Source organism: Peromyscus californicus, unplaced genomic scaffold, assembly GCF_007827085.1.
Source record: "Peromyscus californicus insignis strain IS unplaced genomic scaffold, ASM782708v3 Scaffold_11__1_contigs__length_118956290, whole genome shotgun sequence".
Lineage (NCBI taxonomy): Eukaryota > Metazoa > Chordata > Mammalia > Rodentia > Cricetidae > Peromyscus > Peromyscus californicus.
The window spans coordinates 3,463,622-3,491,068 of NW_026294402.1; the positions used below are offsets into that span (position 1 = coordinate 3,463,622).

The window sequence follows — 27,447 nt, forward strand, 5'->3', positions numbered from 1 at the left end:
ATCATTACTCCAGTGTTTACTGGCCTAAATGAATCCAAGAGGCAGGTGACAGTGCTTGAGTGACTTTTCAGGAGCTTCAGGATGTGATGGGGTGAGCTGAGTTTTGTTAAAGGGCTAGGGACATAATAGATACGAATGCCATTTTACCTTTCTTATTTTAACTGAATGTTTAACAGTACTATGGGATGTTCTGTATGGCAAATGTGTTGCTAATTAGTCAATAAATAAAACACTGATTGGCCATTGGCTAGGCAGGAAGTGTAGGCGGGACAAGGAGGAGAATAAAGCTGGGAAGTGGAAGGCTGAGTCAGAGAGACACTGCCAGCCGCCACGATGACAAACAGCATGTGAAGATGCCGGTAAGCCACGAGCCATGTGGCAAGGTATAGATTAATGGAAATGGATTAATTGAAGCTGTAAGAACAGTTAGCAGGAAGTCTGCCACGGCCATACAGTTTGTAACCAATATAAGTCTCTGTGTTTACTTGGTCGGGTCTGAGTGGCTGTGGGATTGGCAGGTGAGAGAGATTTGTCCCAGCTGTGGGCCAGGGAGGAAAACTCTAGCTACAGTCAAATGCATAGTTCAGATTTTATGAAGCTATAAATATGAACCTCCTTCTGTATTAAGATACGAAATAAGAATCTATACTCCTGTTATCTAAGTACACATAGGAATCACTGATGGATGGCTTATGTTTTTGGTTTAACAGCTCCTGCCTTGCTCTGGTTAAGTCTGCTCTGAAAAGTCAACTGTCAGAGTCTGTTATTTTTTCTGGAGTGGCTTTGTACCTTGAGCCATAGATTTCTTGAACTCCCAGAATTTTCTTTGTAAAGTGCTGATATTACTAACTATACAGGGTTATCAAGGGGGTTAAATGCAGTAGTGAATTAAAAGCCACTTATCAGAGTGCCTGGCACATAATAATTGACCCATAAATGTCAGCTATTATTGGAACACCAAAGTACATGCTTTTGTTCAGGAATGTGACTGTGCATAATGTTTGTAGTTATCTTGTGTTCAACCTGAGAGGTAGTTCTCTGTACCTATAATTAATTGCTACTCTCCTGCCAAGAGTAACCTTGAGTTGGCATGAAGTTATAAATTATATGTAAACAATATATTTCAAAAGTTAAGGTGTATTATAAATAGCCAAGAATCAAAACTGCCTCTAACAATTTCACTCTAAAAAGAACACTTCCTCTTATTCATTGATATTTATTTATTTATTTTTATTGGAAGGAAGGTTGTTTCGGGCCTACCTATATCACTGTACATAAGTTGAGATCAGAGGACAAACTGACATCCATTATCTCCTTTTGTCTAGTGTGAGACAGACTTGTTATTCATTGCTGTATACACACGGATAGCTGATTCACGAGCCTCCAGGAATTGTCTCCAGCTCCACCTGCCGCTGGAGTGCTAGATTATGGATGCATGTCACTGCTCCTGGCTTCACATGGGTGCTGGAAGTCCAAACCCAGGTCCCCATGTTTATGCAGCAAGCACTTTCCCCAGATGTCTCCCAAGTCTCACCACCATCATAAACATCAACTGTGGGGCAGAGTGTCTGGATTCCTGTTCTTACTACACTTTTAACTAGTTCTGCTATTTTGAACAAGACACTTGACCTCTCTGTGGTCCAGAAACCTCATATGTCAAACAATGACAGTGTTGGTTTTAATAATTCCTATTACAGAGCAAAACACACACAAGCAATGACTTGACCCTGGAAATTATATGAGAAGACTTTAAAATAACATCTGGCACAAAGTAAACATGGATGTAATCTTCTGTTACTTGCACTGAGTTTATATTAATGTATATTTTGGAAGAGATTTGTTTGTAAGAAAACACTCTTAGAAAACTGTTACTTTCCTTCTCTATTTCAATACAATGCCATCTGTAAATTCACCAAACTGGAATCAAGTATTATATAAAAAGATAAACTCCTCTACCCACCTCCTCCACCACCTCATTCCAGATGTGAGTGACATTTCATTTATAACCACAGTTTGTATCTTTAAGATAATCTAACCTGCAATGACGTACTCAGGTAGATGTATTAGAAAGCTCCTTTCACACAAGTCTCTCAATGTGGACTTTAAAGGATGCTCTTGACTTCAGTATTGCCAAGTTCTACAGTGTTTCCTCAGTGTGGCCCTGGACTTTGACATATGAAAGTGTCTCTTTGCAGGGCATCTTAGCTCAGATGTGGTTTCCCTCCCGTGACACTTCTGGTTTCCTCAAGCGTGCCTCGTGTCTCCCAGTACCCAAGCAGATCCACTCACACCGAGTTTGACCTTCCTCCTGGGGGCTTTAGAATGGATGGCACCATACTTGTGTTCTGGGGACTCAGTGTACCCACACTCTTTCCTCTGGAAGCTCAAGGCTCACATCTACTCTGCTCATTCATCTCGGACCCAGCCTCCTATCCCCAAGCCTGGCAACATTTCCAATGGAATTCCTCTTCACTATATCACATTGAACCTGCATATCCTCAAACAAACTTTCCTTGCACACTCCTAGTGTCACACTCACCCTGTGTGATGATTAGGATAAATTTTCAGTGTGATACAGAGGAGGCAGGACTCTAGGCCCGCCTGTAAGGAGCTGTCGCGATGGATTGCTCTCTGCTTTTGACTGTCTGTCTGATATGGCCACCCGCTTCAAGCTCCTATCATTCCAGCAGTGAGGAACTGTAACCTGGAACTGTGAGCCAAATCATCCATTTCTCCCTTAAGTTCCTTTTGTCTGGAGATTTTATGACAGCGGCAAGTAAAGAATGCAAAACACCCTGATAGGGCTATCACTGAGTCTGATCTTTCCATGTCATTGCAGCCTCTGGCCCATTCCTTTGAATTCTGAACTTTATTGTATGTCCCTTGACACTGGGCTACACTGCCCCCTGCCCTGCTGTGTCAGAACCTTTGTAGCAGTTTTCCCCCAGGAGATGGCTCCTCAGCGGCACTTTTCTTGCCATTCATCTTGTTTACCACCAGTGGGTTGATCTTCCTTCTGCCAAACCACTTGCTCCTCCCAGAGCTTTCTGGTTTCCACTCAAATCAAGTGCAGACACTTCAGTGTGTCTCTTAGGTGGTTCCAAACTCATCTTTCAAGCCTGTAGAGTCAAACTGAACTGTGATGAACAGGCCTCTGCAGCCATCCCAAGCACACATCTTTTTTTTTTTTTTTTTTTGGTTTTTCGAGACAGGGTTTCTCTGTGTAGCTTTGCGCCTTTTCCTGGAACTCACTTGGTAGCCCAGGCTGGCCTCGAACTCACAGAGATCCGCCTGGCTCTGCCTCCCGAGTGCTGGGATTAAAGGCGTGCGCCACCACCGCCCGGCTCCAAGCACACATCTTATATTCACTTCCCCCTAGTTCACGTGGCCTCAGGACAACACCTGTCTGTTAGCATTCCTTTAAGCCTTGTTTACATTGTGTTCCAAGTCTCCACATTGTTTTGCAGTAGGAAGATGGAATCTATTCTTCAAGTGTCTACGAATTATACCCAAATCTGGCATAGCATCTGGAACAGGAAATATACACACATAATGCATGCAACGACTGGATATTGCCCCCCCAAAAGACCAAAGAAACGTTCCCTCAAACCCTTTAGTACATAAATGAGAAATCTGAAGTCCTGAGATATGTATTTTAGAATTTAGTAGCCTTTTGAGATGTATGATTCCTTCTATTCCTGACATATTATATTTATGGGCTTTTGACATTATTGATATAAATTTGTGTTTTAGAAAAAGTTTATTGTTTATTAAACATAAATTTCACTTAAAAATTAATCTACAATACCAAATCTAAGAAAACAGCCCAATTGTGAACACAGTACTCAAGTAGTAAGCTTGAATACGATGTGGTATGTTATAGTTCATCTGCATTTGATGAACAATTGCTGGCTGGTTGAGAGCACACATTGGTCAGCCCAGGAAACAGCATTTGCCTGAGTTCTCTACACGTGATTGTTTAGTATAAGGTCAAGGGTGAGGAGAAGAAGGTCATCTGGAGAATTTTTTGGTCTCAGCTCTTTGAGGATGTCTGTTACAGAGCGAGTGTGGCCATCTAGGTCTAGGGAGGCAACCCCAGCCTCCTCAGCTGCCACATTGCTCCTCTCTGGAATGACTCCTTCTCCCTCGGTCTGACTGAGCAAGCTGTAGTTCATTAACCAGCCAGCGCGTTCCAAAGAAAGTTTCCATTTGCATCTGCACGTAGGAGCACCTGCTGATCATCCTCTCTCTTATTTTAGAAGTTTTAACAGCTGGCTTCAGCAGCCCCACCTTGTAGGCCTTCCTCCACCAGGCTCACTTGAATTACAGGCCTCAAAGCAATTCTTTGTGCGATGGTACAAATAGACTGTGGTTGGAGGGCTGTTTATTATGGGATTTAGAAACCTTTAAAATGCCAAGAACTCTGAATACTGAAACATACCAAAAGATATCCACCATGCAGCATTGCAATTCTGATATCCACCCTTGTCATTTCACAGATTAAGTGTACAGGCCCTAAAAACCGCCCTCATTTCAGACACTTAGAAAAATCTCCAGATAGCTACACTGCCGACCAGCTAGCTACTAACGCAAGAGTCCCTGTGCACAGCCCTAAGTCACTAAGGAAAACACTAAAACCCCAAAATTAGGTGTGCTGAATTGTAAGACCCAGAGGGCAAGTCCTGGAAGGTTCCACGTGTTCCTGGGTTATGTCACTTCCTGGTGAAGTGTAGCTAGAGATTTCCTGCCTGGCCCACAGTCAGGACAAATCTCTCTCACCTGCCAGTCCCACAGCCATCAGACCCAACCAAGTAAACACAGAGACTTATATTGCTTACAAACTGTATGGCCGTGGCAGGCTTCTTGCTAACTGTTCTTACAGCTTAAATTAATCCATTTCCATTAATCTATACCTTGCCACATGGCTCGTGGCTTACCGGCATCTTCACATGCGGCTTGTCATCATGGCGGCTGGCAGTGTCTCTCTGACTCAGCCTTCCACTTCCCAGTTTTTTCTCCTCCTTGTCCCGCCTATACTTCCTGCCTGGCCACTGACCAATCAGTGATTTATTTATTGACCAATCAGCAACACATTTGACATATAGACCATCCCACAGCAGTGAAGCATGTGTCACAAGCAGGAAGCTTACAAGAGATTTTACTGTGAATCTCATTGCACAGGCATGGTTTTCTGAACCAGTGGCAATGAGTGTGTATCCAGCCCCACTGCCATCCTTAGACTTTGGCAAATACCTCTTTAATCGCATTGCCTTTCTGGTGTGTCTAGTGTCCATCCTGAAACTGTCTAAAGACCCCACAGTAAATTTCTCCATGAGAATAAACTTAGATGTGGTCCCAGGGGCCCCATCATGAAAACAATGATACTCCTAACCTCCTAACCACCTGAGAATTTCAAAGGTCTGGAGCCTATTCCCAGGAACCCAAGACAAAGACCAAATAAATTGTCTGTTACAAAACATTCAGAAAATACAATACAGATTAGATCTATTTAAGTCACAAATTTTGGGGGTTTATACTAGAAAAATTCACTTAAAACTATTTGTTTGAACAAATTCTAAGTTGTCCTGGATATTATTAGAATCTCTTCACTTGTCTTTTTCACTCATTTATTCAATACTATTTGTTGGGCCCTGTAGTTGCTATATAGACTGTTAAACCTAAGCTAAGCCTTTCATTTGTTTAACATAATAAAGATAAAAGAGGAACTGTTGGAAGTTATTTTCTCATTTGATTCCAATGCAAATGAATCTGAGGTCTGAGATAACTGGGTGTTTCGTGTCTCAAGAGTGATGGAGGAACACCCAAAGGATATGAAGTATTAGGCACTGGGAGCTGTAAGGAGTTTAGGAAAGCAGGCACACTAGAAATACGGACTTTTTGTTGACCCAAATCAACCACTGGTCTTATGTCTTTAAACAAAATCATGAAGTGCTTTGAGACGTCATGTTGTAAATTGTTCTTTTTGTTGTTTTTGCTTTCCTGTAATTGGAGCAACATACTAATTTCTACAAGTTGTGATTACTAACAGAGAGCAATCACCTCACAGACTTGTACCGAAGAGATGAGAACATCCAGGTGACAGGCAGTGGTCACGTGCAGAGTCCTCGCTTCCCCAGAAGTTATCCCCGGAACCTGCTCCTCACATGGCGGCTCCATTCTCAGGAGAAAACACGGATACAACTGGCCTTTGACCATCAGTTTGGACTAGAGGAAGCAGAAAATGATATCTGTAGGTAAGAGAAAATAATCCTTTTTAGTTTTTAATCAAAGTGGGAGGAACTGAATTTAAAACATCACATTGAATATTCTTCTTAGACTGTTTGGAATTACCCAAGACATTTCTTATTAGTCACTTTTCCCATTCCTATACAAAAGCGACTTAATGGAGAAGTTATTTATGCTCACTGTCTGAGGATCTCATTTGTAGTTGTACCTACAAAGAAAAGAGGGACAAATGTTGGTAGTCATCTTGTTTTTTTCTTTTCACACAGTGTAGGACCCTAGCTTGGGTAATAGTGCACCATCTTTCAGGTAGGTTCCCATTCAAACTAACTTAATCAAGACAGTCATTCACAGGCATGGCCAGAAGCTTGTCTCTTTGATTATACTAGATTCTGTCAGGTTTTCAGTCAATATTAACAATAACAATGGCCCTTCTTTTTAAAAAGTGTCATGTTGGCACTGTATAAAGCCCACAGAAATGGACACTGCCATCAGTCACAATTACATTTTCCTGAGGACAGACTGGGACCCTGTGACTTTCCAAGGCTCAGAGATACATCTGTGAGCAAGGAGACGCATCTAATCCAGGTCCCTGGGGCTGCATACTATAACCCAGGTCAAAGTCTTCCACAGACACAAATTGTAAAGACCCTGCTTGCTCCACAGGCTAGGCCACTGTAACCATGACAAGCGATGGTGACAGAGACCCAGGCCAGGGACTTCCTGCCATTCATTGGTAAACATGAGAAGGAGGCAGAGCAGCCCCAGGATCTATGTGCTCTTCTTCCTGATCAGGGGAGAAGATGAAAGCCGGCTAATGACCCCCCACCCCCCAGCAAGCTTATCAGAGAAAGTCCAGGCTGTTGTTCTTTGACTTGTAGGCCCCCAGCATCTCACTCCCTTATTTATCCTGTGTGAAACTTGGGGAGGCTTTCCTTCTTCCTCTTTGTACTTTATTGGCCGTACTTACTCTGCATTGCCAATGAACTGAACTACTAAATCTTTCTGCAGTTTATTTTCCTCTGGATAATAAAAAGAGGTGCATCCGATTTGGTTGTCCTTTGTTGCATATTTATTATACTGACAACTTTTATTATGCTGTTGTTTTCCCCAGAAAATAACAGGATTGACTATTATTTTCTAGGACCACAGAGGGTAATATATGCCAGAAAGCAGAGATAAATACACATGGAAAGCTAGTGAATATTTACAAAGAGAGTAAACTAAAGATGATCTTGTATCTTTCAACCTTGAAAAAGAGAACTATTTTTGTATGTGTGTGAGCTGACCAAAACAAAAAAAGGCAGGAGGGACAAGCAATAGATAAGATGCTATTAAAAGAGGTTAAAGGTGATAACATGGATGGTGGTATGGTCTGTCTCCACCAAGGATGTGTCTGACACCATCTTAGCTTCCTTTGCAGTGCTGTGCTACAACAGTCTGACAATAGCAACTGGTGGGAGAAAGGTCTGCTTGGGCTTACAGTTCAAAGGTGCCATCCATCATGACAGGGAAGTCAAAGCAGCTGGTCACATGCCAATGCCAGTCATGAAATGGGGAGGGATGAATTCTGGTGCTCAGCCAGCTTTCTTGTTATTATGCAACCCAGGAAGTAGACCCAGGGACTGGCTCCTCCTCAGTGGTCTTCTCCCCTCAACTGACCTAATCAAGACAATTTCCTACATGAGTGCCCAGAGGCCTGTATCCTTAGTGGTTCTAAACCTTATCAAGTTAACAATTGTGGTGTGTCTTCACAGACACCAAGTATATGAGGTTGGAAGCTTTGTTTTTTCTACTCAGAACAATTCTCTACCACCTGCTGAGTGTCCTATAGTTAAATTTAATTCTGGCATAGCCACTTGGGATTCACATCACCATTTGGGTTTGGCATCCAACTCCACAGGACCAGAGAGTTCAATCCTGTGAGTGTCCCCTTTGTTGAACACCAGCTGCGGGTCCCTGGCCTCCCATCTTCTGCCCCACCCAGTGAACCAGAGCCTCCCAACCCTCCTTGGTTTTGCTGACTTACTATCACAGTCGCCCTTGGTGTCCTCAGTCAGTGTAAACTGCGGTGAAAACTACACATGCTCTTCTCGCTCTGTCGCTTGGAAACCGCAGGGAGGGCGGGTAGGTGAGAGCCAAAGACAAAGACCAGATGTCTGTTTTCTCATCACAAAGAGGAAGCCACTGATGAACTGGGATTTTGATCCTAGACCATATTCGAACAAGTGTTAGGGTGGTAAGTTTTCTCGACCCTCCATCAGCTCATGCTGCTTCTCAGATTTCCCAGGATGAGGTAGAACGCTAAGAGAATGATGGAGATAAAACAGAGCCTAGCCTTTCCTCCCCGCTAGCCTGGGATGTGTGCTCCACTGGGATTCAGCTTAAAATTACATTGAAGTTTTTAAAATAAAAGTGACCTAGTGTTATTAAAAATCTTTCAACTAGATTCATGTTTGTGCAGTAAATATGATTTACACATATCATATATAAAATAAAATGCAATTGATTTCTTACCATCTGCCTCATAACCTTGCTGATGCATACACTGCAATACTTTATCGCTTGAATAATGACTCTTTCTCAGTGCTTTTCACCTTCCAAAAGCCATATAAACATTAAATAATTAATTTACACAATACTCAGTAGGCATCTAGCTGGTAAAATTGTATAAACTTCTTATTTTGCCTACAGAGAAACTGAGGCAAAGGACATAAGGGCCTCATAAATCACTGTCAGGAATATTTGGTCAGCATATTATTTTTAGCTGCTCATTAGATCGTCCTTCCCAGTGCAGTGAAAATACTGCAAAGCTGGGTAAAGGCAATGATTCCAGGTGGTTTTCTGCACATTTGGACCTGATGTTTCTTATGCTGCTTCCTTCTAGTAACCCTAATGAGAAAATAAATAAACAAATAAGATGAGTGCCCCGTTCACTAAAGTGTATCACTTGCTTGTGACTTTAACACCTAAAGTCATTTAGGTGAAGGTAGAGATAAGGAGTGAAAATTTTGACCAACTGGAAGACAGATTATTTAATGGATCTTGTAGAATGGTACAAGACTTGAGTGGTCCTAGAATAGAATAAATGCTCCATTGTAGCTAGAGTTTTCCTGCCTGGCCCACAGTCAGGACAAATCTCTCTCACCCGCCAGTCCCACAGCCACTCAGACCCGACCAAGTAAACACAGAGACTTATATTGGTTACAAACTGTATGGCTGTGGCAGACTTCTTGCTAACTGTTCTTACAGCTTAAACTAATCCATTTCTATTAATCTATACCTTGCCACATGGCTCGTGGCTTACCAGTATCTTCACATGCTGTTTTTCATCATAGCGGCTGGCAGTGTCTCCCTCACCCAGCTTCCTGTTCTCTCAATTCTCCTCTCTGTTAGTCCCGCCTATACTTCCTGCCTGGCCACTGACCAATCAGTGATTTATTCATTGACCAATCAGCAACACATTTGACATACAGACCATCCCACAGCACTCCATAGAGAATGTAGGTATGCCACTGAAGAAGCATAAGCTGGGATGGGTAGAAGAAATACAGGATCAATGGGTACACAGAAGATTAATGGATCTGCACTCTACTGTATTGTCCTGGGATTCTCTATTTCTGTGACTAGTGCTGAGAGTAACCCTGTGTTAATGTAGAACTCATTGAACCCCTGTTGCAATCAACCAGTAGTTACTAACACATATAGCCACTTAACATTATATGCTTTCCTTTCTGAAAAAAAGTCATGTGTTATCATGTGGTCTTTCTAAAAGATACTTAAAGAAAAGAGACCCCTTGATCTATGGAGATGTCTATCATGTACTTCTCAAAGAAGCATTGAGTGGGGCAAATTGATTCAAAATGAGAAGTGGTTTGCAAGCTTCGTATGGTGAATATTTGGACATGTAACTCAATCTACCTCTAAAATATGTTAACAGATTACAGCTACTTATTTTTTCCCAGAAAATGTTCTAAGCTTCATATACTGAAAGTTCTTTTCAATTATATAAGACGTTGCAGCTGTCATAACGGAGTAAATCAGGGTTCTCTCCAGGTAGGTTCTTGAATTTCAAGTTTGCCAAACATTCCACAAACTAGCTTTTGGTTTTTCACATTTCTACAGGTTTCAGTTAGTTAGTTCAGTTAGTTAGAAATCAAGTGTGAATCCTGATTTGTCAGGAACTAAAATCAACTTTAGTAAAAACATTAATGGGATCACATTGCTTCTAGGTATGATTTTGTGGAAGTTGAAGATATCTCTGAAACCAGCACTGTAGTTAGAGGAAGGTGGTGTGGCCACAAGGAAGTCCCTCCAAGGATAACGTCAAAAACAAACCAGATTAAAATCACATTCAAATCCGACGACTACTTTGTGGCAAAACCTGGATTCAAAATTTATTATTCGTTTGTGGTGAGTAGCGAAACTGCTCTGTGATTAAAACAGACACTGGATTTATAGGGCATAAAGATAATTTTCTGTGATTACATACAGTACTATGAGGGGCAGTGTAGTTAATTCCTTATTGAATGCTTTATTCCTTCCCTATGAACAAGATAATAATAAAGCCTTTCTTTGTAAGGAAAATCATTTTGGATATAGTCTTAGAGCCATGAGCTTTGAGGGAAAATAGAAATGGAAAAGAATCTGTAGCAAAGTGTGGTCAATTCAACTAAAGCAAGATAAATATATCTAGCCAAATGGGTGGTGTGTGTGTGTGTGTGTGTGTGTGTGTGTGTGTGTGTGTGTGTATGTGTGTGTTAAGCACATTTTGAGTTAAAGTAGAAAGTAAAATATTCCCCCTTTGCTTTGAAAAGGTGTTCACAAAATTTTATCAGAGAATTAAAATCCTGCTGATTTTAGCTTAAGTAATGCCCCAGAATTGAGAAGGGTCTATGTTGGTGCCCAAGAGCCAGAGGATTAGCAGGCATCTCCAAGACCATAAAGCCCTACTCTGGCCCAAGAGTCTGAGGGTTAGCAGGCATCTCCAAGACCATAAAGCCCTACTCTGGCCCAAGAATCTGAATCCTGTTTGATACATTCATGCATATTTATAACCTGCTTCTACTTGTGCCTCTTAACAGCCATTTCCAACATCAAATGGCTGTGTGTTTGGAAATATTCATCCGCATAGTGAGCTGGAATGTACATTAGCTTTAACTCTCACTGTTGGGCCACATGTGGTCATGTACCTTCATTCCTCATCTATTCACCTAGCATAAAGGATGGGTGCCAAGTAGAACACACGCTCTAAATGGCATCAATTTGTTCAGTCTTTTTGTCTTTCTGTTTGAATTGAATTTAGAATAGAAAAATATCTTGCTGTTTTTGTCATCTAATGTTTTCTTGCATTGTTCTGAGCTATTAAACACTAAGTGAATTCTATAGCAGAACATTGTCAATGCAAAACTATCAGGAGCTGACACTGGTTCCAGTTTTAATTTAGAAACAATCCATCCATTGTGGTTTGGATTATTGAAGACTTATGTGGTACTGCTAAGCATTGAAATTAAGTATGAATGTTTAGTTTCTCCATTTCTTTCCCTTTTAATGTATGTACTCAGTGATACATACGTTCACAATTGTTCACAGGCAAAGCGGACTTGGCACATTTAGTTGGTGATGGGCAGACTGGCTCAGCAAAAGATCTTTTCCTCTTAAAACATCAAGGACTGCTACTCCAGTATATATGCCTTCTGTGATGCCCTGGGCATGGTTAAGTTAAATGCTCCATAAGCCAGACAACTTATTTCTATTTTTATTTTACTTATTTATTCATTGTATGCATATAAGTGGACACATGTTGTATATGCTTGCCCACATAGATGCTTGTAGAGATATATGCTCACTTTTCTACCTCATTTTTAAATTTTTTTAAATTCTTTGATAATTTCATACATGAATACAGTGTAATTAGGTCATATACACCCCTAGGTCCCCCTTCAACAACTCCCAGATAACCCCCAAGACAATCTCTCTCTTGTTTTCTCTCTCTGTTTCTCTTTCTCCTCCTCTCCCTTCCTCCCTCCCACACTCCACGGAGCTGAATTACTGCTGCCCATATGCTGATAGGTGTGGGATACCATCTACTGGGCAACCTACTCTGTACTACACCACTGAAAAGAAACAACTGTCTCTCTATCAGTAATTACCAACTGTTAAGAGCTCCTCGGCTAGGAGTGGAGCCTTATGACCTCCATTACTCTTCTAGCTGGAGTGCTGACTGGTTTAATCTTGAGTAGCTCATACAGACAACCAACACTGCTGTGAGTTCAATGAGTGCAATGATTCTTATCATGTCCAGAAGACGTTATTTTCCAGCCATCATTCCCAAAGTCTGGATCTTAACATCTGTCTGCCATCTTTTCCATGATGTTCCCCAAGCCTAGGGATTAAGGTTATGATTAGCTGTCCCGTTTAGGGATGAGCACCCCACAGTCTCATATTCTCTGTACTTTAACAAGCTGTGAGTCTCTATGTTAACTCATCCTGCCATAAAAAGCAGCTCCTATGACAAGGGTTGAGAGTTGCACTATGGGTATAAAGGTAAGTATTCAGAAGACAGTGTGATAATAGTCTCTTTAGCAAAATAATAATAATGGGTTCTCACCAGCATCTATGACCATCCCAGCCATGAGTTTTTGGCTAGGCTTACAATATGAAGCATGAGTCTCCACCTCTGAGGAAAGCCTTAAATCCTACTAGAAATCTGTTGCTTACCTCCATAGCAGCCATGTCACTATTTTGCCAATAGGCAGATCTTGCCAAACCAGTCATTACTGAAGCTTGTACAGTTCACAGCTGGGTCAGACTGGTGATGGTTTTTCTCTCCCTGTAGCCTGCAAAACACCTTGTGGCAGTGTGAAAGTTAACAAGCAGGACAGGAAGCTTCCAGATCAATGCCAGTTGGATTTCCCCATGCCTTATAACCAAAGCATGCCTTATTGTGTCTTCCACAATAAGATCTTACTATCTAGTTCTAGTGGGTAACCAGGAACATAGTTTGTATTACTTGGGTAGATCTCTGGGGTTACACACCCTCTATCCAAAAACTTGGCAGATTATATTGTAAATGGACTTTCTTTGGACTGTCAGTTCCCAGATAATGACATGGAGACTTCTTATTAAGTATGAAAGCTTGATCTTAGCTTAGGCTTGTTCCCAACTAACTCTTAAAAGTTAAATTAACTTTTTATATTAATCTGCAATCTGCCATGTGGCTCATTATCTCTCCTTTTGCTGGTGGACCTCTCACTTCCAATTCCTTCCCAGAGTTCCCATCTCTGCCTGGAAGTCCAGCCTATCCTCTCTTGCCTAGCTATTGGCTGTTCAGCTCTTCATTAAACCAATCAGAAAGTGCCTTAGACAGACAAGGAAGGATAGAGACACATCTTCCCACAGTGTGATCATATATCCCACAACAGTATATCTCACACTTGGCACTAGTTTTTGTGTTTCTTTCACTGAAACTAGAGTTATCTGTTTGAGCTATATTGGCTGGTCAGCAGGCCCCCAAGATCCTCCTGTCTCTGTTCCCAAGCATTGTGACTACATGAATTCACCAGCACTCTTTGCTTGTATGTGGATTCTGGGGATATGAACTCAAGCAATTTAGTCACAGAGCCATCTCCCCAAATCATAATTTATCTCATCTCCAGTACCAATGTTGTTAAGGTAAAACAACTGCAGTGCAAATATGACCTTGAGAATAATTAATGCAATTATGTGAAAAGTTAGGGGTCATGATGAAGATGATTTGTTCATTCTCTAACCAATGTTAAGTGGGATATTAGATAGCTGTGGGAGTCCCTGCAAACATCAGAGGAAAGAAATGGAGAGAGGAAAAAAGGAAAATTCAGTTCAGCCTTTCTTAGTCAGTGCTGGTTGAAACCTTCAGAGAGTCTGACACTGGGCAGTTTATTGTAAGCATAGTTAAATACATTACAGTTATGGAAAAAAGCTTCTGGTTTAACACAATCCCCGGTTCACAAGAAGGCATAATTACATCCAAAGTCAACTCAAAGTTACATGTGACCATGAAGATGGGTTCTGCAACATAAAGGCCTAGGATACCGTGTGATCTCTGACTGAGAAAGTGTAGAGGTCAGTCTATAAAGTGCATGTGATATCCCCCCTAAGGATGGTTTTCACTGACTGAGAAACAAACCAAATATAAAAGTCTAGGGAGGGAGAATCTGGGCATTTGGGTGAGGTTTGGCTCTACAGATAGCAAAGGTCACCAGGTCATTAACAACATCTGCTCGCAGCCCTCTGGGTAGAAAACAGATATTCATTTCCTCCTCTGAGAAGATAACCCTACATGGTTAACATACCTAATTTCCCTGGTGATCTGTGGACACAAGGACCTTTGTGTTCTCATATATGCTCAAGCCACACCTAGTATCTCAGTTCACTTCCTGTTGCCTGCCAAACAAGATGTAGAACTCTCAGCTCCAGCACCTTGTCTGCCTGCAAACTGCCATGTCCCACCATGATGATAATGGACTAAACCTCTGAAACTGAAGCCACCCCATTAAATGTTTTTCTTTATAAGAGTTGTCATGGGTCAAGTCTCTTCACAGCAATAGAAATCCTAACTAAGACACAGGTGAACTTTTAAGTCCTTGCCAGTGTATATAGGTATGAGTGTATATGTACACAGTGGAGAGTGGGTTTGTGCAAGTGTGTGTGTGATAATGTGGAGTGTGTGTGCACACTGAACATATTTCATCCAAGGAAGAAATATTTTATTGTATGTGATAATAAACACAAGAACTCTAAATCTTATGGTATAGTATGTGTTGTTTAATAGTAAGAAATTATTTTATTAGAAAAAATGAATGTTCTTTGGAAAGTGGCTTTTGTTCCGTTAATAAAGTTCAGTGTATTTCATATATGGAAATGTGCTAAAGCCCACTATTAACATTTTTTAAAATTGTTTAGAAAGTAATTTTAACAGTCCTATCCCTATAGTGAATTAACCTCAAATGGTCCCATTCAGATTCCCATGAAATGAAAGCTCACATGAACAAAGACTTGCATGTAAGCAACTGCTGAATATAGAAGGGAAAGGAGGATGGGAAAGAGGAAGAGCTAGAGAAGGAAGAGGGAAATCTCAGTTAAACAACACAAATCCTCTTCTATAACTTTGTTGCTGCTCATATTGCTTATTGATAATTTCCAGTTTCTGAAACAACAGTAAAATATCAGCCACAGAAAGACAGACACCTAATTCTCATTCTCAGCTGAACCATTTTTAATGTAGTGTTTCATTAATTCTGTGAGAATTTCATGCAATGGACTTGGATCCTATTTGCTCACTCCACTGAGCTGAATTATTAAACAGAAGTAGTAAAGGACTTCTTCCTTTTATCTTTAGAATTTGCGGGAATTCCATCATGATTTACACAGCCACACAAAATTTTAGAATACTCTGAACATCTTCTGGTGTTTGACCATTTGCGCAGAATTGTCAAGCATGAGTAGTGACATCTACAGCAGAGTCTATTCCCCTCAGTTTCTCCCTGCAAACACATTCTCCTGGAAGTTTGAGGGCTGTGGGAGCTGTGTTATTGCTTTATGGCATTAGAGGGAACAGGTAATCAACTGGTAATTAAGTTAATCTGTCCAGAGATTACTTAAAGGACCAATACAAACAGATAAAAGAGCAATGTGACAAGGAATGACTGAGGAGGGCTCAGACTAGCCAGAGAGTCAAAAAAGATGAGTTGAAGTAAAATGCAACTGACATCTGAAACATTAGGAGGCAGTGATGTGAGGCTGTGGGGGAAGAGCAAACACTAAACTACAACCAAGTCTGGAACAGAGAGAAGCAGTGTCTTCCCTGAGGTGGTGGCAATGTTTTCAGTACCTGGTCACAGCTACTGAAGGGGGAGAGCGTCAAGGAGGGTGGGAGAACCACAGCTAACACCTGTGTTAGGTGAGAGAGAAGACAGGCTGGGCTTTGTAGTACAGACCTATAATCCAGTTTTCTCAGGAGGCTCCGGGCAGGAAGATCACAAGTTCAAAGCTAGCAAGACCCAGTCTCAAAATGAACAAAAACAAAAAGCAAAGATAGATAGATAGATAGATAGATAGATAGATAGATAGATAGATAGATGGATGGATGGATGGATGGAAGGATGGATGGAAGGAAGGAAGGAAGGAGGAAGAAAGGAAGGAAGGAAGGAAGGAGGAAGGAAGGAAGGAAGGAAGGAAGGAGGAAGAAAGGAAGGAAGGAAGGAAGGAGGAAGGAAGGAAGGAAGGAAGGAAGGAGGAAGAAAGGAAGGAGGAAGGAAGGAAGGAAGGAAGGAAGGAAGGAAGGAGGAAGGAAGGAAGGAAGGAAGGAGGAAGGAAGGAAGGAAGGAAGGAAGGAAGGAAGGAAGGAAGGAGGAAGAAAGGAAGGAAGGAAGGAAGGAGGAAGGAAGGAAGGAGGAAGGAAGGAAGGAGGAAGAAAGGAAGGAAGGAAGGAAGGAGGAAGGAAGGAAGGAAGGAGGAAGGAAGGAAGGAAGGAAGGAAGGAAGGGGAATTAACTGGCTGAGCTATTAGTGAGTAATAGATTACTTGCCTACCATGTTCAAGGCCCTGGGTTCAATCCCTAATACTGCAAAAAGATAGAGCAAAGAAGGAAAATTCTTATCCTTATCCATAGTCCATCCTATATTGGACGTATCTTAAGTTTTTCTGTGTTTATGTGGGATAAAATAGCTAAAACAGAAGGTCAGGAAAGACCAGATGCTAAAAAAATGAACAAGATACTGAACAATGTTGACAGAAGGAAAGCCCAGGGTCCTGGCAGATAATGTAGGGGCAGATGCTAGCTCCAAAGTCCCCAGTTATTTGTGCTGGCCCCAAAGCTAGCAGCTTCCGCAGGTTGGTGGCACATACCTTCTTATGTGCATTCTCCTTGCCCAGGTATTTAATAAACAGGGAAAGAAAATGTTAGTATCTTTCAAGTGTCATAAAACATCACAAACTTTAGAGATCACTCTGAATGAGGTTTCTCCATGGGAGCATTGAGTGAATCATTTATTTGAATCAGATTGTTTTCCTAATATATAAATATATGGCAGAACTATAATAGATTTCATAACCAACAAAGAGACAAAATCTACTGTAATCCTGGAGTAAAACATAATTTGACAAAGACATGGCTAGGGTAAATAATGGTAATGGGTGAAGGGACTAAAGACAAAGTCGGGCTCCTCTGGTGGAAGGCGGGGGAGGGGGAGGGCAGTTAGTGCCAAGAGGATGAGAGGAGCCACGTTCGTGAGAGAAGAGAAATTCTGTTAGCATTGCTTGGCTTTCTCCGTCATGCACTGGTTTCAATGTACTACAAAGCTTATTGTCTATTGGGATCTTACTGCGTGCTATATATATAGTAGTCAATTTAACAAAACTCCTGCTTTTATAGAACATATCATTTGTAGATACAATCCTGTCAACAACAGCAACAATGATAATATAATAATACATAAGAATGATGATAAAAAATAATAATTACTAAAGCTCTGAATTCTTCAAGAATTTTATATAGGAGATTCTATGTAAGGCATCTAATGTATGGAGAGCCTGCACATCATATGCTGTTTAACCATGAATCATGTATGTCCATGAAAACTGCCTTAGGAACATTTAGGATGGAACACTGGCAGCTTAGAGAACCGGTGCTATGTGAACATAGCCAATGAGAAATTGAGCAGTGAGCACAGCGCAGTGAGGAGGTGGGATGTGTGATCATAGCACCAGGGCTGATGTGCAGCATTCTGGAGACTCAAAGCTGTGAACTTATTTCAGACAAGAATAAATACACTCAAAACTGTGCATAACATTCCAGGAGGCCCTCCAGATCTCACCTGTGAGGTCTTAAGGAGCCCCAGGTATAGTGCCGAGCCTTACACACTTTGCCTCTGCATGTTAGGAGGCTTCTGGGAATGCTTACTTGCATGTTGACTAGGCCTTCTGACACAGGAGTGTTTGGAACCTTATTTTACTACCATAATTAATTTTTCTTGTAAACCACATTCACTAATCACATGAGCAGATGACTCTCCTGTGTGCTGAGTAAAAACATTTCCAGCTTGGACAGAGATATTGTTTGATGACACTTGTAAAGTCCAGCATCCTGTTTATCTCACATTTAATTATACTGATGTGCAAGCAGTGAACTCGCACCCTTAAAATCCAGAAAGCTGTAGTATTTTTTAGATGATTGTGCCTTTCAGTACATAATACCTTCTCTCTACCACTATGATTTTTGGCATATTCACATTTTGGTACATAGAGGCAAGGAGAAAATGAAGGTGATAAGAGCTAGTCAGCCATATAGAAAGTGGCTTGCATTTTTAAGATGTGCCTAAGACAGATCACCATTTCAGTTTTAAAACGTGGTGAAAGGGGTCAGAGAGATGGCTCCGTGGGTAGAGGCACTTGCTGCCACTACTGAATTTAATTACTTGTACTCACATGGCTGACAGCACAAAATTGCCCTCTGACCTCCACAAATACACTGTGGCATGTGTGTGAACACACACACACACACACACACACACACACACACACACACACACACACACATTAAATAAATGTAGTAAAAGAAAACAATTTAAAACGGTGAAGCCAGGCATGAGGGAGTGTGGCGGATGTAATCTCAGCCCTGGGGAGGCTAAAGCAGAATGGCTATTATTTTAAACCCAGCCCAGGCTATGTAGTGATTTCTAGGCCAGCTAAGGCTACATAGTGAGACCTGATCTCAAACAAGAGTGACGAAGTGAGCCTCCTCCTAATGTTGCATATTTCACAAATGTTTCTGAAGACTTACTCTGAATAAGAATAAATTCGAAGTCCTGTGGGAGAGAAATGAACACTTGAATCAGTGTGAAGGCTGTGATAAATACCTGATAGAGTCTTTGTAGTTCAGGAGGATGGGTCTCTCAACCCTAAGGGGTCCTGGGTCCACCAGAGCGAAGGAGAGGGTCCCAGAAAGATAGTGTTGGTTAAGGGAGGCAAAACTGGAAGAAAACTCAAAGTGTTTCAGAATGACTCAGCGCTGCAAATTGAGAATCCATTGCACTTACCATTTCTTTATTCAGCTCAGTAGTGATACAAGAAGCCAAAAGGTGGCAAGACAGTTTCATCACCATGGCCCAGGACTTCCTAGTAAAGCTAGAACTGAGGACATTTTGGGGACAAAGTTCCAAAGAGGGGTAGTTCTAACTGATTTACCATCAAACAAAGATTCTTAGGAAAACTCTGAGATCAATTAAACATGTGGGTCCATTTATTCCTCCAGCTGCAGGAATATGAGTTTGGTTACAAATGGTCACAAATAGGTAAGGAAGCAGGCAAAGCGAGAAGACATTGACCCTTGAGGTGCTGAGCAGATCAACTCTGGAAGTAGAAGAGAGTCAAGAGATGTTCAGTGCTGAAATCAAACCTCACAAAAAGAAAAAAAAAGATAATGGGGCAGAGGTTGTGGACAGGCAAGAGAAGGAAACTGAGGAAGGAATGAAATATTTAAAGAAAGAGATCAAAAGTATTACTTCTGTGTCAATCCTATGGAAACAAGGGCTTCCCTTAGCTAGAGCAATGGATGGTGTCCCCTGAACTAATTCATGTATACTTGTTAACCAGTCATCTTTGGGAACTGAATTCCACTCACTCTGGTTCTAAGGCACCTGATGCTATGGGGAGCATTTCTCATTCACACCACAGGCCCTCTTCTCCTCAAGTGTAAGCAAAAGACAGTTGAGGAGTGCAGCGATTAAAAAGAATTATGATCATTAATGTTCACCACTTAGAAGAACTAAAACAAGCTTTTGTGTCATACATTCCCCCTCAGTGTAAAGATCATGTGAGTCTTACCTCCTTAGGTTCCCCTTTCTTGCCCCAGACACACTCTGTTTTAATGCTGTTATGCTGTTTTAACTTTTCCTCTTAAAAAGCAAAACCAAAACTCCCTCCTCCAAAGGTACATAATTGAACATTCTTTTCATTTTTATTGGCAAAAAACCCTAGTTGAATGAGATATTTTAACTATTGTTTTAAAAATATTTAATTCACCATTTAGTTGAATGTAATTATGAACAGAGAGAGAGAGAGAGAGAGAGAGAGAGAGAGAGAGAGAGAGAGAGAGAGAGAGAGAGAGACACGCTGGGGTGACAGTTTGCTATGAATACTTGAAGACCCGAGTTTGGATCCCCAGAACCCACGCAGAGTCGGATGTGGTGAGACAAACCCATAATCCTGTATGATGGGAGCAGATACAGCAGAAACCATGGAAGCTCATTGACCCTCCAGCCTGACATGTACAGTAGCAAATAACAAAGAGATCCTTTCTCAAACAAGGTGGAAGGTGAGGACAGACACCAGAGGTCACGCTCTGACTGCCATACATTCTTTGTGTAGTTGTATCACTCACACATGTGACCATGCCCCCCAACATTACACACACACACACACACACACACACACACACACATACCACTCAAACACAACTGTCACATGTGTGATGGCACATTTATTTCTAGTTCTTTTAACCCATAAAAACCCATGAGCATGTCTTACTATGACAGTTGGAGCTCTTTTATGGTGGGGACTGGCTAGAATTTCTATCACTGGACATTGCTCTAAGAAGGCCTGTGATGTTTAATTAGCTAAACTAATGAGCATCCTTACATTACCTAAAATGCATCTGGGAGTTTGGAAAAAATGTGATAGAAAGCAATTCCCAATGATGTAGAAAGTAAAAACACATGTGTAAACCACATCTTCATTTATATGAACCTGAGAGTATGCAAATCTGCAATCCTGTGGCTATGCCAAGGGCTCTCAGCTGCTCTGCTTTGGGGTCTTAGAACACTGAAGAAGCTGGAAGTGAGAGCTGATGTGGGGACAGGATGGAGGGGAGGCAGCCGTGAGGCACCTTATGCTAGGGTAAGTGTAGAATACAGATGCAGCGCATAGTCAACTCTGAATGTCTCTGCAACATTCCCGCCTCAAGGAGCCTTTACTAGCAGCCAGATTTTCATCAGTCTGTGTAGTTGGTGTCCTAGCAGACAGGATTCAGTCCTGTATCCTGCTGAGCTGGCCTTCCTTGTGAACAGCACTGAGAGCCTTGAAATGCTCAGGAGTTTTGAATACTTACATCTCTGACATTCCAAAAGTTTCATTGCAGAGGAGCTTTGATGAGATCTCAAGAGCTTTGTAGAATTTTAAGAAATCGCTTGACCACTTGTTTGACTCTGTGTGTGTGTGTGTGTGTGTGTGTGTGTGTGTGTGTGTGTGTGTGTGTGTGTGCATGTTGCATACAATATATTTTGATTGTATTCTTGCCTGTCTCCCAGAGTAGAGGATATACAAGTCAGAGGCCCTCAGAATTGTGCGTTATCTATGATGTCGAGGGCCTGTCATTTCAATAACCCAAACCACTGTTTCTTCATCTGTAAGCCAGGAAAGATCCACTTGGATAGTAAGCTGTGAGGACTATCTATAAACCATATAAATTTGGCCATTATCTTTGCACCAAAGATGGAGTTATTTTTAAACCTTAGGAGGGTAAGAGTCAAATTAAGTAGCTGTTGTAACAAACTCCCATAAGTGAGTAGGTTGTAAACAACAGAAATCTATTCCTAACTGTTCTGGCAGCATTGGAAATTTGAAATCTGGGTGTGAACATGTGTCTGATGAAGATCTTCTTGGCTGTATTCTGTAACCTTGTTCTCACATGAGGAGAACAATAGAGAGACAGCTATCTGGGATGAATTTCAGAAGGGTACAAATCCCCTTAGTGAGAGCTGTACCCTTATGACTTAATGATATCATACCCTTGATCTGAATATCATCACACTGAGGGTTAGGATTTCCATATATGAATTTTGAAAATGCATACTAACCAAGGCCTCTCCAGGAAGCTTAGAACCAAATAAACACTGACAACACTCTAGTGTAAGATTGTATTAAGAAGTAGTTATACCATGTGAATCCGGTTCCCAATTAGAAGCATACATCTCTTAGACAGTGAAGGAAGGACCAGAGGCCCAAAGCTCTGATGTTATTCAGCTCTGTCATATCTACTGTTTCTCCCTGTGTCACTTTTGAACTGGTAATGACAACTCTGAAGTATAGCTTTAATAAAAAATTCTAATATTAATAATAAGTTTAGATTTGAAAAGGTTCTTGATGTCACAGAGGTGGGAAAATGTTCCTTCCTAATATAAATCTATGAAATACTGAACAAACAGCTCTTAATATATTCCTTTGGTTCAAAGGTAAAACAGCTCTCTGAAGGAAATAGACACAAAGCCACAGTGCTCCTGTGATCCTCTAGCATTTTTCCAGCTCTCTGAAGGAAATAGACACAAAGCCACAGTGCTCCTCTGATCCTCTGGTATTTTCTTTCTTTCCTGAAGGGCTAAATCAGGTATTATTGTAAGGGAGAAAATATCTAAACATCCCTAGTATTTAAGTCTCTGCAATAAATAGCTCTATATCAAATAAAAATATGAATAATTAATACACAATTTTTCCACTCAGCCACAAGAGATAGCCTAGTCAGGGAAGAACCTTTTTTAATTGTAGAAAATTAAAACTATGAATACAAAATTCTAACTAAGAAATCATTGCTGAAGGGAGCTCAAAATTAGAAAGACAGAACTTTAATTTAAATTTTCAATCAAGTACCTAGTTTTGATTTAATGTTGTAATTAGCATAAACGACTGTCTTGATTCAGTTTTCTTCTGAGCCTTTCATAAGAGTGTATGTAATAAGACAGATATAGTGGCATACACTGTGTAATTCCAGCAACTGGGAGATGGAGACAGGGTGATCGAAAGACCAGCCTGGGTTACATTAGACCTTGTCTCAGAAAGCAAGGAAGGGCCTGCAGAGATGGCTCAGGAGCACTCATTGGTTGCTCCTCAGAGGTGTAGAAGCCAGTTCCCAGAACCCATATCAGGCAGCTCAAGGTGGCTTGAAACTCTAGCTCCAGGGAATCCAACAACCTCTTCTGACCACCACTAGTGCCTACACACAGGTAGCACACACACACACACACACACACACACACACACATGCACACATGCACATACACACGCACACGCACGCACGCATGCACATATGTACACACACACATACACACACATGCATGCATGCACATATGCACACACACATGCACATGCATGCATGCATGCACACATGCAGGCAAACACACAAAATAAAAATAAATCAAGTTAAAGTGAAACAAAAAGTATTTTTACATAAAACATATACAAACATACATATTTATATGTATCTATGTATGTATTGTGGGATGCATCACTATGAAAATAAACTAGTTATTTGTGGGTGTTAATTTTTCAGTTCCAGGCAGCGTGACAGAGCAGCCTTATTGTTGTGCAGTTTCCTCTTTGAATCATTTAGAGACCTGCTATCTACCCACATATCTTCTCTTTAACATACTCAATATCTCTTCCTCAGAAATAAAAATTACTAGCTGATGGTGAACATACCATGGAATATAAATTAATTCTTGAATAATTCATTAGCTTATTCTACAAACCTTTTACTCGAGTCTCATTCTCCAACACCAGGATTCGACATAGGCTTTGGCGATGTGGATAAGACCTGGCTGGAGCCTGCATTGCACCCAGTGAGGTGGGAGACATCAAAACACCACAGATAAATGCAAACTGAGGGTCTGGGAGAAAGAAAGGGAGAAAGAGGACATCCCAGGGACAATGAACCTGCCAGTGAAAGAGAAAAGGAATAACTGAGAACCGTCCCATTCCAGCAAAAATAAGGAAATGTGTCTGGCTGTTCACAGTGTAGAGCTTTACCTATTCTAAGAATTTAAATATAAAAGCAAGGTCTGAGGCTAAACAAGAGAAAGTGACCCAGGGCAACTCAACCTCCAGCTGTAGAGGACCAGCAAGGCAGCAGAAAGCCTCACAAGTCTGGGAAGGTGATTCATAAACAAGTGTTCCTATTAGAACCATCGAAGGACCTTTTGTAATACAGCTACCCAGAACATGAGCCTATATGAGATTCTCTTGGGAGACAGAGCGTTCAAACTGTATTTTTAAAAGAAGTCAGCTCTGATACACAGGCTCCTTAAGAATAGATTTTTTTTTTCTTGATAGGAATTCTCTCTACAGAAAGCAGACACCAGAATTAATCCCTGTGCCCTCCTTGTACCATCCCCAAGATCATGCTGCTGGTCACTGCAAACCACTGAGCACATGAGTCCCATGATGAGTCCTACCTTCTGTCACTAGACTAGGAGCTTCAAAGACTTAGACACCACTTAGGATAGAGAAGGCAGGTACTCAATGTACATTATTACTTGAATTCATGTGTTGGTTCAAAAAATTTGGGAAAATCACTAAACATTTCTAAAACTACTATGTGCCAAGCACAGCGTAGGATTGCATGAAATGAGATAGTGTAGTTTTAAAGGAATTTATTATGCAAATTATGGGCCATGTTTAATTCTATTAAAGTACTCAGTATAATGGCACATTTCTCTCATGAGATTTTCACATTTCTATGAACGTATTTAAGCCCTATGAAGAGAAAACTTTCAAGTTGTTCTCTTAATTTCATATCTTCAAGTCAAATAGCATTCTAGTTTGCATGTTCCATTGCCTGTGTAGAGTCACGAGAGCAAGTGCCCAGGACACCTACTGAGACAGAGAATAGTAACGCTTTGTTCATCCAAGAGAAATGAGGGAGGAGAAGACAGAGGGAGGGAAACAGAAAAAAAGACAGAGAAAAGGGGAGAAGGGAAAGGAGCACAGGAGCGAGCAAGAGTTAAGGAGAGAAAGATGGGGAATGACAGAGAGAAAGAGAATACAAAGGAAAGAATATGAAGGGAGCAAGAGGGAAAAGGAAGGGAGGGATGGAGGGAGGGAGGGAAGGAAGGAAGAACACAGGAAAGGAGGGAGGGAGGGAGGGAAGAAATACAATAAAAGAAAGAAAACAAAGTAAACCTTTTCATTTATACCATCCCATTCCACCCCACCTCCACCCTAGGCCCTAAGGCAACTGAATTTTGATATTTTTGACATCACTTTTTCTGCTGGTTAGTTTTAACCAACTTGACACAAGTTAGAGGCATCTGAAAATGATGTCCTCCACTGAGAGTGTGCCTCCATCAGACTAGCAATAGACCAGTCTATGAAGCATTTTTTTTAACAACTCTTGAAGAGGGAGGGACTGGCTCACTGTAGACAGTGTCACCCTTGAGCAGGTGGTCCTGGGTTAGCCAGTAAGCAGCATCCTTCCATAGCCTCTGCTTCAGGCCCTTCCTACACATTCCAGTCCTAAAGTTAACACCTTGGAAACCCCTTACTAGACTTAAATCAGTCGTGTCTGTCTGATGTGTGTGCGTGCACTTACATGGTCTAAGTGTGGACGTTAAAAGACAAGCTTGGAGCTGAGGGGCCCCCAACTTGATCAGGTCCTCTGGATAAATGAGACAGTTGATTGGCTTGAACTGTTTGGGAGGCATCCAGGCAGTGGGACCAGGACCTGTCCTCAGTGCATGAGCTGGCTGTTTGGAACCTGGGGCCTATGCAGGGACACTTCGCTCAGCCTGGGAGGAGGGGACTGGACCTGCCTGGACTGAATCTACCAGGTTGAGCTGAATTCCCAGGGGAGTCTTTGCCCTGGAGGAGATGGGAATGGGGGGTGGGCTGGGGGGAAGGGGGGAGGGGGGAGGACGAGGGAATCCGTGACTGATATGTAAAATTAAATTAAATTATAAAATAAAAAAAATTCAAAAGAAAGACAAGCTTGGGTGTGGGTCCTCACTCTCTACCTTACTTGAGATCAGGGTCTCTTTTGTTGGCCACTGTTGCTTAAGTCAAGCTATCTGGCCTGAGAGCTTCTAGAGATTCACCTGCCTCACTACCCATCTCTCTAGGAGCACTGGTATTACACAGCCATTCTGGGACATCTGGCTTTTATCTAAGTTCTAGCGCTTTACTCACTGAACTGCTGCCCGGCCCTTAAATCAGTCTTGCACATGAATATTTTCATTTCTATAAAGATAATGCCTCAGACTCATGGTTGTTTTTTTTGTTAGATATTACTTGAAATTTACAATACATTCCCATTTAGCTGAGTATTTTAGTTCATGAAGTGTGTCTATATACATTTATCACTTCCAGGAAAAGCCTATAATTAAGTGGCTATCTTCAGTGCACAGCCTCAGATATGTCTTTGTTGTATAACCATTACTTTTAATCCATTTCTCATAAATTGTCATAGAAGAGAAAGTTTGGTTAATAAATGCCATAAGCTGCAGAATTGTTTTCAATAAAATACAAAGGAATTGTGTGTTTATGAGTGGTTAAAAGGGAAGATTTTTAAGATGGAATTTATAGTACTAAATAAAACATGGAAGTTTCTCTCATCTGCATTCAAGGCTGCCAGCTGAAGGCTGGGCATGGACATTTCAAAATAAATGGTAAAATGGATTAAATACTAACTGCTTGTTTTGCCTCCTGCCCAAACAGTCATCATAGGAAAGCTCATGATACTAACTACAAAAATGATTTACATATTTTAGGCAAACCAAACAAGTCATAATATAAGGAGCATTTTGTAAAAAAATAAAATACCAAATTAAAAAGTAGAGATGATAAACGCAAAATCAAACCTATGACTTGAATATATTCACAGTAGAAGACAGATATTTGCTTGAAGCACATAGAGGCAGAAACAAGAGTCTCCAGTGGGCCGTTGACGCTTCTCTTCATCACAGCAGCCATGTAGATTCCTTTCCACAGGTATGTCTTTGAACACTTTGTCCACTCTTGTGTGAAATGACTTGCAGGATGGCTTTCCACTACTTTCATTGTGAGGCCATTCTACAGTTTAATGGATATCACTATTGGGAAAAGTTTGTAGATATAGAGCCTACATTTTCTCACATTCAATTTCATGCTCTGACTTCTAGTTAGGTCCCCAGGGAGCCTCATGAACAATTCTTTCCCTTCACAGGGATGCATTTTTAAAATTTCAGAAATTTGTATTGTACCCCACAAGTCACTTTCTAAAAAATGGTATTTATACTCATGCATCGAGGACGTCATCCTTTAGTCAGTTAACAATATATTAGGGTTTCCACTCTTCCCTCATAAGTCACGTTCACAGTCTGCTGATCAATCAGCTCTTCACCAATTTCTCTCAGTTCTGTGAAC

The 27,447-nt window shown here is 41.2% G+C and overlaps 1 protein-coding gene across 4 annotated transcripts in view; it reads left to right on the plus strand.

The window, feature by feature from the left end:
* The window catches only part of Pdgfd (platelet derived growth factor D), a 219,810-nt gene that overhangs the window by 128,863 nt on the left and 63,500 nt on the right, over positions 1-27,447 (plus strand). For 2 of the 4 annotated variants that reach the window (XM_052751612.1, XM_052751628.1), the window contains exons 2-3: positions 6,068-6,254; positions 10,476-10,656. In XM_052751612.1, coding sequence (XP_052607572.1) covers positions 6,068-6,254; positions 10,476-10,656 — 368 coding nt within the window. Of the gene's footprint in view, positions 1-6,049; positions 6,255-10,475; positions 10,657-27,447 lie in introns of all 4 variants that reach the window. The other 2 variants (XM_052751607.1, XM_052751620.1) reach the window with 1 other exon arrangement.